This window comes from Gavialis gangeticus, unplaced genomic scaffold (assembly GCF_001723915.1).
Source record: "Gavialis gangeticus isolate Ggan-Ray unplaced genomic scaffold, GavGan_comp1, whole genome shotgun sequence".
In the NCBI taxonomy this organism is placed as follows: Eukaryota; Metazoa; Chordata; order Crocodylia; family Gavialidae; genus Gavialis; species Gavialis gangeticus.
Window position 1 is genome coordinate 15,055,600 of NW_017729003.1, and position 12,580 is coordinate 15,068,179.

The following is a 12,580-nucleotide window of genomic DNA, read 5'->3' on the forward strand; positions in this document are numbered from 1 at the left end:
CACACTGGTCAGGCCGCAGCTGGAGTACTGCATCCAGTTCTGGGCACTGCAGTTCAAGAGGGATGTGGACAACATGGAGAGGGTCCAGAGGAGGGCCACTCGCATGATCAGGGGGCAGCAGGGCAGGCCCTATGAGGAGAGGCTACAGGACCTGAACTTATTCAGCCTCCACAAGAGAAGGCTGAGGGGGGATCTAATGGCCTGTTACAAACTAGTGAGAGGGGACCATCAGGCACTGGGGGAGTCCCTGTTCCCCCGAGCACTACCAGGAGTGACCAGGAATAACGGTCACAAGCTCACAGAGCGTAAATTCAGGCTAGATATCAGGAGGCGCTACTTCACGGTCAGGGCGGCTAGGATCTGGAACCAACTACCAAGTGAAGTGGTGCTGGCTCCTACCCTGGGGATCTTTAAGAGGAGGCTAGACGAACACCTTGCTGGGGTCGTTTGACCCCAGTACTCTTTCCTGTTATGGCAGGGGGTTGGATATGATGACCTGCTCAGGCCCCTTCCAACCCTACTAACTATGAAACTATTTTAGCTGTAAAGAAAGCCTACAGAATTCTGAGTGCACACTTGGAAAAGGCAGTTTTCCATGTTTTTAGAGATATTCATCCCATGTATCTTTTTTGCTATTTCCAATGCAGGGCCCAGTCCTTTAAATATGATCAAGTGTATTACTCATAGCTGTAAGCTGTCCTGATGGAGTTCACAGGGAAAATTTAAACCCTACTGAACTCGTTAGGAAAATTTTACTTTAGTAGAAACACTGAGGCTTTTCCTTAGGTATAAGCTCTTCAATTAAAAGGAAAACTTTGCAAGGTTATTGAACAGAGATCAACAAAACCAGGCATGGCTTTGGCTTTACTCTACTGCTTTAGCATGTTTTAGATATTTTTTGGTTTTGTTTTAGTTTTGTGTTTATTCAAGATGAAAATTCATTAAAAGGCATGGGGAATTTTGGATAAATAATTGTAATTTTGGACTATAGGCTGCAGTGATAAAAAAACAAGCAGTCTTCTTCAACTTGCTAAGAGAAATAAAATTAACTTTACTGAGCTTTCTAGTTGCTAAGAGATTAACTAATATAAACCTGCAAAAATAATATACATGCACTTACACATTTAAAAGTAAAATGGAATATATTTTACATTAATAAGTACTGTTGTAAGATTTAGCTATTTACTACTAACAGCCATAATTTTTAAAGTGTTTCATGAAGGAGGGGATAAATATCATTATCCCCACTTTAGAGGATTTTTTATGCACAAGTAGAAATTAATTTTGCACAAAAATGCAACACACCTCTCTCTCCCAGAAACTACACATGAAGCATTGAAACCCCTTTGTAAAAAGTGTCCTATGAAAAGTAGATCTATCTTCTTAAACCCTGAGGGATTTCAAAGCTGAAAAATGCAATTTTTAGATGCTTCTGATTTTTATTACTTCATGTTTAAAAAAAAAAACAAGCCACCATACTGGTATTTAGAACCTGCAAAGCAGTTGACAGGTGTGATCAGATTTTAATTTGACTGATCTTCTAGAATAAATCAATTGGAAGAAAAACACAGCTAATCACTGGGTATGTCTATACAAGATGCTAATTGTGCAGTGGCCTAACAACACTGTAGTAGCATGCCAAGCAAAACCCATGCTAATATGCTACTGCACAATAGCATTAGTCTACTGCATAGTAAGTATCATTAAAAACCCATACAGCAGCACTACTGCACAATAGCATGAGTTATTACGCTTTGATTTAGTATTTGGTTAACCAAGTACTAAACTTAATGCACAATAACTATGGCACATTAATAGATGTGTAGACTTCCCCACTGGCAATGTAACTGGTCCACTGTTAGACTGGTTTTGGTAAATAATGGAAAGATAATAAAATCAAATGAAAGTTCTACAAGAAACTGGGGTATGACTTCTGGGTTAAAACCACTAAGTGTTCAGGCTCCAGTGTTTTATGGTAGCTGGAACATGGTCCAATTAAGGTTTGGGAGATATATAAATAAAAAACTAACTATATTAAATCAGAATGGAAATGCTCTATCCCTTTTCTATACTGAACCTCTTACCCTGGTTGTCTTGAAGGTTCAGGATGGCTTGGATAAACAGCCATCTCTTTCCCTTGACTTCCAACAGGTTCCTTCCCTGTTTGATACCTCTTCTGTTGATTATACTTCATATTTTTTCTTTAAACTTGGTGTGTTGAAAATTATAGACACTGGAGCTGCAGAAGATCTATTATAACTATATCAGGTCCACCTGCCACTGCAGGATTGGCCCATTTTCTAGTTTAGTTTCAAACTGATAAAATGATGAGGCTTCCCTTCCAAATGTTCTTATCTTATTTTTCCTGCTTGACCCACCATAAACAATTGTCTTCTCTTCTTGTGATCTGTATCACTTGTGTGTCTGTTAAACTTGTCTCCTTCAATGTTTGGAAAGCTAACAATATATTTAGTTTATTTCATTTAGGTTTAGTTAGGTTATTTTTTTAATATGGCAATCTCTCTAGCTCCTCAACTCTATCAAGGAGGCATTAAGTATAAAATGCAATTCTATGTCCACCAGATGGCAGAAAACTAACAGGGATGTGGATGGATTCCACTGCATTTGTTGGTTGTTTTTGTTATTGCACGTAGTGAAACAATTTTTTTAAATTGGTTAAAATTGGTTTTTAAGAGATTTGAAAGTTTCCTTCCTGGTAAGTAATGCTACAGTGCAATGACTTGACACATGTATGTGTGTGGTATAATTGTATGCTTAGTCATTCAAGATAATCTCCTTTATTATAATTAGATGTTAGCTAAGCTATTATTGCAATATATGTACACTGTGCTCTAAAGGTTCATAGTTGCTGAATATTGTAGGTTTAGGCAGTGCTCAAGACAGAATGATTTGTAGGTGGTGGTTCTATATGTCATAGTGGAAGCACATCAATTAGCTGATCAAGTCAAATGAAATGCTCAGGTATCAAAAAAAAAAACATTTTTAGGTTCTTAGTGGACAGATTCCTGAAACACCAGTATTTAGAGCGAATCTTACATTTTAGAGTTTACTGTGAGTAGACAACTAGAATGTTTTTATAAAGTAAAGATACTGTTATAGACCAGGGGCCTTGATGTGTAGGAAAAAAAGAAGTCTTTCAACATCAAGTTATTGTTTTTGTAAGCGCAGTAGTTCTCAACCTTTTTAGTGTCGTGGCAGCCCTTGATAGTCTCAAGGCACCTCTTGGAAAATGCCAGCTTTTAATTTTCACTCATTTTTGAACTACAGACAAATAATAAAGTATTTTTTCTCCTGCAGAGAACTCAGACCACAGCACGGCAGAGTGTTTTGGATACTATGTATTCCTGTTTGAAATCTCTGGGTTTATCCTGGGAATCATGTTTGCACACCAGCGGTGCTAATATTATGTGGCACCCCATGGCACCCTTGAAAGGATCTTGAGGCACCCCAGGGTACTGCAGCATGTTGGTTGAGAATCACTGTATTAGTGCCTAGATCAGGGGTGTCAAACTCATTCAGCCCCATGGGCCAGATGAGCATCTCTGAGCTGGTCTGTGGGCCACACTGGGATTACCTTCTGTGGAGCAGCCACGATGCTGGGTGCAACTCACACACCATACCCAGCATGTGTCAGCCTCCAGGGTTAGCATGAGACATGCATTGCCCATGGTGCCTGGGCTGGACTTTATGCTGCATGCAGCATAGGGAGTCTGGGGCACAGGTTGCATGTGGCACCATGGACTGACCCCCTGTAGTGCCTGTTCTGCTGAGCTGAAACCACTGGGCAGTGTCCTCTGATTTTACAAGTCTTGCTGTGTCTTCTTGGGCAGATGCAGATGCAGCAACACACTGCCTGATGTCCTGGGAACATGAGGTGGGGAGTCGCAGGCCAGTATGAGAGCACACAAATTTGGCACAACGTTCTGTTTTGGGGGGAATACTGGGATATACAGATGGTTGGTCACTTCATCAAAAGGCCAAGACAGTTTAGACTTAGGTTGCAACCCAAAAAAGAAAAGTTCATTTATTTCTTAAACTCCTCAACTGCTTAAATTGTTCTAGCTACTGAATTGCATAACTGTCATTTCCCTAAACTGAAAACTAGATTAATAAAATATGGCAGGTATTTTAGTAGAGCAAAGGTCTGGATATACTATGTGACTCCATGGCTCAATTTACCCTTATTCACAAAGCAACATCCTAAACTGAAAACTAACCTCCCTATGACATTTCTCTCCATACATACTTCTTAGAAATATTTGCCTTTTTTGCATGTAATTACATGATGATTCTGTCCTCATATGAAGTTAATGGGGCAGAGTGTACTTTTTAATGGTATAGTGTATATTGTTTAGTGAGAATTTTGTCATAAAAAATAGAAAAAAATCTCCCTATCAAATTTATTTTTTGAATACTGCCCATAATTAGAGAGTTTTAAGGGGGGAAAAGCATCACTTTTCCATTTCCATTGTTATGAAATTATATTACAAATTTAGTTAATGAACAAACATGAATGGCTTGTTAGGAGACTAATAGTGGGTTAGACAGTCCTGCTTAGTCCTAGGTAAGGGTAGTCTTAATAAATGAGGTAAAAGTTTTATTTCAGAGTTCATGATAGGATACTTACCATATATGTCAAGTCTAGCAGTGCATGACATAATACCAGCTTCATTTTTAGCGGACAAAGTATACCAACCAGCATCTGCTTTTCTGGCAGGCTGAATCAAAAGGCAAACATATCCTGTTGTATCTTGATGCATGCTGGGAAAATAAGTGGTTGGAATTACTAATTCAAAGTGTGTATCAGCTGTCAGATTTAGTATTAAGATGATGGCTATCTAACCTGTATAAAGTGCTGTTCTGCTCTGCAAAATCTTAGTCCTTCAAATAATGGAGGTGCAACACATAAATGCTACTAATGATTGTACAAAGTTGTAATATAATTAATAAAGCAGACTTATAAAGGGAGTAATTAGAACTCATATGAAATTTTTCAATGGAAAATTTCACCATTGGAAAATACCAATTTTGCAAAAACGAAATCTCCCACAGGTGTATGGTGCTTGCAATAACATTCCAATAGAAACCTGCCTGGCTCTCTGCCAACAGACCTTTCTCACTTCCTGCAAGCTTTACAGTAGCTCAGGGCTTCCAGGCTCCATTTGGAAAGCTTGTTAAGTAGGATGGAATGTCACAGAGCAAGGGCTCCTCTGTTCTCCGGTCTGTCCTTCCATTGATAGCCCAGGGGTTTACATCACCAGACAGGAGACCTGGGAGAGGTGACAGTGGGTATATCTACACCAGATGTTTTACTGTGAAATAGACTAATCTATTGCACAGTAAAGCATCACTGTCTACACATGTGCACAGTTACTGTGCAGTAAATTAGTCTACTAGGCAGTTAGTTACTACCTGTAAATACAAGTAGTAAACTACCTGCGTAGTAACTGCCAGCATATGTAGACGCTGGCCAGAAGCAAATTTACTCCTGGTCAGTCCCTACATTAAGGGGCCATGGGGGATGGGGAACTCCCCTGGTTCTGACACTACTGAGCTCCCAGCTCCCACCAGGAGCCAGGGCAGGTCCCAGCCAGCTTTGGGCTACTCGTGGAGCCCTGTGCAGTATAGGGCTGGCCAGCAACTGTCCCATTCTGGGGCAGGTCCCAGCCAGCTCCAGGCTGCACATAGATAGTTTCTCTTGTGCAGCCTGGAGCTGGCTGGGCCCTGCCCCTGAAACAGGGCAGTTCCTGGCCAGCCCAGGACTGCATTGAGAAGCCCTGCTAGGCACAGGGCTTGTCCCTCTGTGCATGGGGTGGGAAAACTCTGTAGCAGCAGCTGTCTCCTGGCCCTGTGCACATCAGGAGCTCCCCCTGGCTGCTGCAGGGGGGCAGAGCAGGGCAGGAGCAGCCCTCTACTGGACTGCTTCCAGTGGGAGCAAATCTGCTCCCAAGGGGGAGCATGTGTAGATGTGCTCCCTGGTAGGCTTACTGCATAGTATTTTTACTGTGCATTAAACCTATTTTGAACTAATAGCACATATAGATGTGCCCAGTGTCACTCATATGCTCCCAAGCTGAAGTGTTTCCTTTAAGGAAAGATTCTGATATTTGTGATTTTGTTTTGTTTTCAACTGAAATGAAACCTCTAACTTTCTTCATGAGGGATTGACATTCCATTTTTACAGCCAGCTCTAGAAGTATTACTCCTAAAGGGTCAGGTTCACCCTTAACCTGCTCAGGTAACATGAATGGAGCAGTTATTTGGGGGACAACTGCATCCTCTTTACACTGTAGAAAATGTCTCTTGGTTTTTCATAAGCTAGTGTGGGAGATATCAGTGGGGGCAAGATGAGGTAAGCTGGGAAGAATGGCTGCCAGTTGGTATTTCTGTGGATCCAGTAGTCCTAACGCTTTACACAGGTGATGCTAAAAGTCTAGGGCTCTGGTGGTAGCAAGGTAAAAAAACAATTGTGCTGCTAGCCCTGCTGTGTACAATCCCACCTTGTGGCTTTAGGGTGGAGCAGTGGATTTTACCTTGTTGGTGCACCTATGTATGGCTGACTAATCATTGTCTATGCATGCCATGAATTTTATCCAAAATAATAAAAAGTGAGGCAGTCCAGGGCACAACATTCATCATGCTTCAACTACTACTTGTAATGGATAGCAGGGAGCCAGTGACTCATCGCTGAGTAGCTGTTTGCCCTAATTAAAACATTAAGTTGATCAACAGATTTATACTCAGGTAGAATTCCATAGAAGAGAGAAAATAATTGATTTATTGTCTAACCAAAACCAAGGAAATATATTGCAGTAGGTTGTTCTTTTTTCCGTCTAAAAGGCAGTGAATATATGTAAATCGAAACATTGAGTTCAAATACCCTGGAGCTTCAGAAATGTAGACTGAAATCTATGGTGGGACTTGTATTTAAATGCTGCTGTTACTTCCTATCTCTAATGTGCTAAACCAAGATCCTAGATGTGGTTATCCTAAAGTTTGGGGAAAAATCATGATCTAAATGGTTTGGATCCATTTCTACTAAAAATGAATGCCAAAGAATATACTTTGATAATAAGTTGCTGTTGCCCACAAAAATGCAAAATTTCAAAACCAGCATTTATTACAAACACAAGCCCTTCTAGAAAGAGATTTGCTGATGCTGAGTTAATTTTATGGTGGATTTAATGTCTGACACAGCCACTTTTATGCTTGCCTTAAAAAATTAATGAGATGCTTAATGCAAATTTGCTTGTCACTGTGTGAATAATGAACATTGTTTTCTAAAAATCTCTGTATAACAAATGGAACTTTTTAATGGTCTGCACCCTACAAACCTTAAGGGAATTCAGGTTTCTAGAATTTTATGGGCAAAAGAAGGCTACTATAATTCTGTACTGCAATTTCTTTTCATAGAAGAAGGAAATGATTGTCCTTTCTGTAGCTCTCATGAGATATCTCTTCTGGGAACCTTAATATCAAAGATACTGACTCTTTATAAGAATCTCAAAGGAGCAGGGTTCACACACCCTTTCTGACTTCTGAATTCTGCTCTGGTAATCCCTTCTCTGGTACAACTTACTTAATATTTTTGCCTAAATCCTGGGAGCAATAAAAGCTGGACAGCCTCCTTGTAGTTGTAAACGGTGTGTTCTCCAGCATTTTGGGCCTGTAGATTGAAAGGGATTGCTTTCTGAGTGTAGATATATTATGCTGTGGAATAGTGCCTTAAGCAAAGCTCCTTCTTTCGGGTTATATATAGGGGCCACCCTAGGTTGCTGTGAGATCAAGGGTTTTTTGTGGCTTGCTGTGGCATGCAGAACCAATTTTGTGGGCATTTCATGGCAGCCCCACACCTTGCCACTGATTGAGCGAGGGTTGCTTGTGGCCCCACCCCTCACCACCAATTAGCAGAGGGCACTTTCACTCAGTCTACATCACTACTGCTTTTTTGCCCTGCACCTTGCTGCTGATTGGCAGAAGGCATCTTCACTCAGTCTGTCACAATTGTTTTTTTTGGGTTGATTTTGCGGGAGATCGCAGCCAAAGCTGGATTGCAGCCAATGCTGTTTTATGTGATTTCTGCAAAATCTACAAAACTGCAATTTAGATAGGTCCCTAAATTATACAGAATACTTCTCCCATCTGTTTGCAAAGATGCAGCAGCATTTGATTTCTCTCTAACCAAATATACCAATAATAATAAAAAAACCCTTAAAAATTAAAGGATTCTTGCAATGATGGATCTCAGAAGCACTTTGCTGATGGGTCAGCCAGATGACCTCTCTGAGTTTTGCTTTAAATATAAAATGTCATGAGTGTTACGTTTATATTTTTAAAGTACAGGATAATAGTGGTAAGCCTAACAGTTCATGCTGACAACATGGTTAGGTCTATGGTGGGAGAAGCAGCAAGGAGAGAGAAACTGATGAAAACAGAAAGGTTGGCAGAATTAAATTCATCCTGGTACAGAGGTACATATTAAGGCATTGTTTAAACTGTTCAGGCAAATATTTATATGTTGCTAGAAAGGTGGTTGCTGACTGGCCACATGTGGGAGAGGGCTCTCTGAGGCGAGCTCAGCCATAGGGCCAGTGCCAGCCATATGGGATGCAGATAGCTCAGAAGGGCTACTGCACTATAGCAGCCTTTTGGCTAGAGCCCTGGCTGTGGGATTGGAGGGGATTGTACTGCAGCTCTGCTCCCAATTCTGAATCGAGGAAGTTGATTTCACTCTCCTATTCATTCTGTTAACACACATTTTCTTATGCTTTCTGCATTGTGGCTAGAGAGAGGGCACAACCTGCTCTTATCATAAAAAAAAAAAATATTGCAATAGTCAGCCCAGCTGCAAGGACACTATCTGTGTAATGTACAATACCTCATCCTTTCTCTGTGTGCTGGGATGGTTTCATTATCCTTCTTCCAGTAAAACACTGGTGGTGGCATTCCAATCACTCTGCCTTCTAATCTGACTGGGTGCCCTTCAGGGACCCCACAATTCTGAAGCTTCTCCAAGAATACTGGGGCTTTTTTGACTTCCTTTGCTGAAAAACAAGAGGAACAATTGCTGTACATCAGGGATTCTTACAGTGTTTTTACTTTTAAAATCCAAGGCTCTGCCTTTTCTGGGGAGAAGGTTGGGAAGACTAGTATGTCAAGGTGAGGAGGTAAAAGTAGAATAAGGATACGGTTAAATACATAGGTGTCCAAACCTAGCTGCTGTAAGTGTAGAGAGCAACTGCAGCCCAACCACAGAGTAATCCCTGGACCTGATTTTTTTCATTGCAACACTTTATACTTTACGTTTTATATAGTAAGAGTCTTTTGCCTTCAGTGGAGTTACTCCTGACTTATACTTGTATGACAGAAGACTCAAGTTAAGTACCTACAAAGTAACATATACAAATATGCACAGTATAATGCCACATAGTCTTTTCTTTAAGCATTTTACTGTTGGCTACAAAGCACCAACTCACAGGATCATCATAAAATTCTAGTTTATTGAATGGATGCAAACATCAGACCATAAACCTTGGTGCTGATCCCTTCTCTCTCTCTCTCTCTCTCTCTCTCACACACACACACACACACACTCTAGCTAGCACTGAACACTAAGCACTGGTGTCAGGATATACCTATCCCCAAGCGCTGGAGTCCTCCATCGATGGGCAGTTGAGGCTTCTTTCAGTGCGATGCTGCTTCAGAAGGGGGTTGCCGGCTGGTCCTTCTGGCTGGACAGGCAGGGTGCTGGTCAGGTCAAAGAGGGCACCACTGGGGGTCATTCTTCTCTGCCTTTTATCTCTCTCTGGCAGACTTTGGTGACTCCCCAATTCTTGGCCTTACCCAATCCAGGGGTCGTTGACCTCAAGGGACATCCCTCTTGGTAGCTGCTGGATGGCAGCTGTCAGCCCCAGGGTCACGTCCACACGGATGTGCAGTCTCAGGAGTCCATTGAAGAATTTTAATTGATTCACTGCCATGTTGAATATAGCTCTGGAAGTGTTTGATCAGGGGGTATTTCAGCCCCAAGTGTCTGTTTCCAGCGGTGATTAGTTCAAACAGGGGCTTCTGTACCTCTAACAGTGAAGTTTCTGGGAATTCCTGGCTCTTTATTGATTCTTTCCTCTCCTTGGTCTCTGATTTTGTAGGTGTTAATTGCCACTCATTAACAAGCTTATCCAGACTAGACACTGTGTTACACAATCAACCATGATTCATTCAGGGACCTGCTCCATACACAGATTCCTGCTCTTACTAATGTTGTTACACAGTACAACTTACTTTTAAACTTAAAGTACATTTGTAAAAGCATCTACAAGCTCTAATTTCACTACAAATACACCTTATATAAAAATAATAATGATATAATAAAAGAAAAAGAGAGAGGAAGGAAGAAAAGGTAGAAAAGAGAAAGCATCCCCAAAAGGGGGCAAACACTAAAAGAGGGGCTTTTGCCATATGGAGGAGCTTCACATTTGGGGGGAGGGGGGCAGACAAAAGGGTTTCTTGCTACATTACTAATTCTTACCTACAACAGTAAGGTCCAAGCTAAATGAGTTTTGTCCTGTTCTGTTGGTTGCAATGCACGTGTAAGTTCCTGCGTCCTTTTGTGTAAGGGGATCAATAAGCAAAGAGTGAATTCCATTTTCTCTGACCAGCATCTTGTGGGTGCCATCTGGTAACACAGGTTTGCCATTCAGGAGCCACATCAGGTCTGGAGTTGGTAACCCACTCACCTAACAGACAATGAAACAGCTAGAGGCAACTGACAGACTGGTAAACAGAATTCAGCAGCACAATAAATAAGTCTATCTTCAGATATCTGGATATAGGAGAGAGAAAACAAGGCCAGAGAGAGAAGAAATGTTCTGGGACAAACAGCTTTCCCCCCCCTAAATATTTCTAGGAAAGAAAATCTAGTTCTACAAATAAGAATTTTTAAAAAGTAAAATATTAATAATCTGTTGACTTCAGATTATATAAACGATCAGTTCAAAGGGTCACTTAAGATCAGGTCTGAATCTTTATAGAATATAATAGAGAGAAAATCAATGGGGACTTAAAGTTCATTTAGATATATGAGTATGCTATATTCAATACAGTTTTAAAGGGGTATAGGTTCTAGCCATGTTGGTTTAAGGACATAGGCAGACAAGGTTCTTTGGGTAAATCCAATACCTTTTACTGGATAGTTGGAAAAATTCTTTGCGAGCTTTTGGGTACAAGTACTTGTACCCAGAAGCTTGCAAAAAAGAATTTCCCCAACTATTTGAGTTGGTCTAATACAAATTTAAACACATTCTTTGTTCATAGTTTTAAACCAACATGCTATAGAATTGTATAAGTTAATATCAACATGTTATAGAAAGACTCATTCTCTGTTACACTCTTTAGGACTTTTTCTCCTATACATATCTACTTACCCATACTCAAAAACATCCTGTGTGTATTCCACAAATTAGAGCATGCTATTGGAGCTTTAGAGGCACTGGTAGAAGAACAGCTGGGGAATAACCAGCTTCAGTGGCATGCTCACTCATGAAGCTCTAGATCATTCCTGAGCACAGGTCAGCAGATCTGGGTGTTGCTGCTTCTCAGACCAGCATTAACTTCCCTCTACTTCCTTCAGGATGGGGACCAGCCACAAGCATGGTATAGGGACCAATGACAACATGGTTGTTTGTAGGGCTATGCAAAATTTTGGCAGCCATTTCATTTTGAAGGTGTTTCAGTCTGTTTTGGTGCCTGAAACACCAAATCCGAAATTAAACAGAAGGTTCTGAAACCATCTCCAAAACTAAATGAAACCATCTCCAAAAAGAAATGAAACCATCCAAAACGTTTTGGAGGCACCCCTGGGAATAGTTCAGCACAGCCCTGTAGCCCTTCTTTTAAAGTGCCAGGAGGTTGGGGCTGGATGGGGGATGGGTTGGGCAGGGCAGCCATGGGGCTCCTCCTGTGACTCCCTCTGTCCAGGGAGAGGCAGGAACAGCCAAAGGAACCACAGGAGAAGCCCCTATGGCTGCCCTGCCCGGCCCCATCCCTTGCCTGGCCCCAGGCTCCTCACACTTTAAAAAAAAAAGCTCCACACTCACTGGCTACAGCAGTGGCAACTGGGGCCTCTGAGGGCTTGTGGCAGACCCCTTCACACACACACACACCATGTGGCAATGGGGGGCAGCAGGGATTGCCCCCCCGCCGGCTTGGCACCCACGTGGCAGCTGCCTCATGGCATGGGTGCAGTGCAGCTCATCAGGGCACTGTGTGCTGTCTGGGAGCTGGGGCTATTCGGGCTCTGGCTGACTGCTGGAGCTGCCCCAGCTCCCGGACAGTGCCTGCCTCTCCCTGGCTGATCCGAATTTCTGAAACAGCGTTGGAACTCTGAAACAGATTCGGCCAAATTGAAACAGAACAGTGATCTAAAACACCGAAACGAATCACTGTCCTCTAACTCAAGAAGTTTATGGGTCAACAAGAGGTAAAGTGCTGCTCAACCTGGTACTGGCTACAGGGGATGACTTAATCAGCGACCTAGTGATTGATGGGAAGCTGGGTGACA

At 41.8% G+C, this 12,580-nt stretch overlaps 1 protein-coding gene across 2 annotated transcripts in view; it reads right to left on the reverse strand.

Moving 5' to 3' along the window:
* The window catches only part of MYPN (myopalladin), a 106,614-nt gene that overhangs the window by 2,612 nt on the left and 91,422 nt on the right, over positions 1-12,580 (reverse strand). For both annotated transcript variants that reach the window (XM_019507875.1, XM_019507874.1), the window contains 3 exons: positions 10,550-10,757; positions 8,900-9,065; positions 4,649-4,782 (listed from right to left, as the gene is read on the reverse strand). In XM_019507875.1, the coding sequence (XP_019363420.1) occupies positions 4,649-4,782; positions 8,900-9,065; positions 10,550-10,757 (508 nt within the window). The remainder of the gene's footprint in view (positions 1-4,648; positions 4,783-8,899; positions 9,066-10,549; positions 10,758-12,580) is intronic.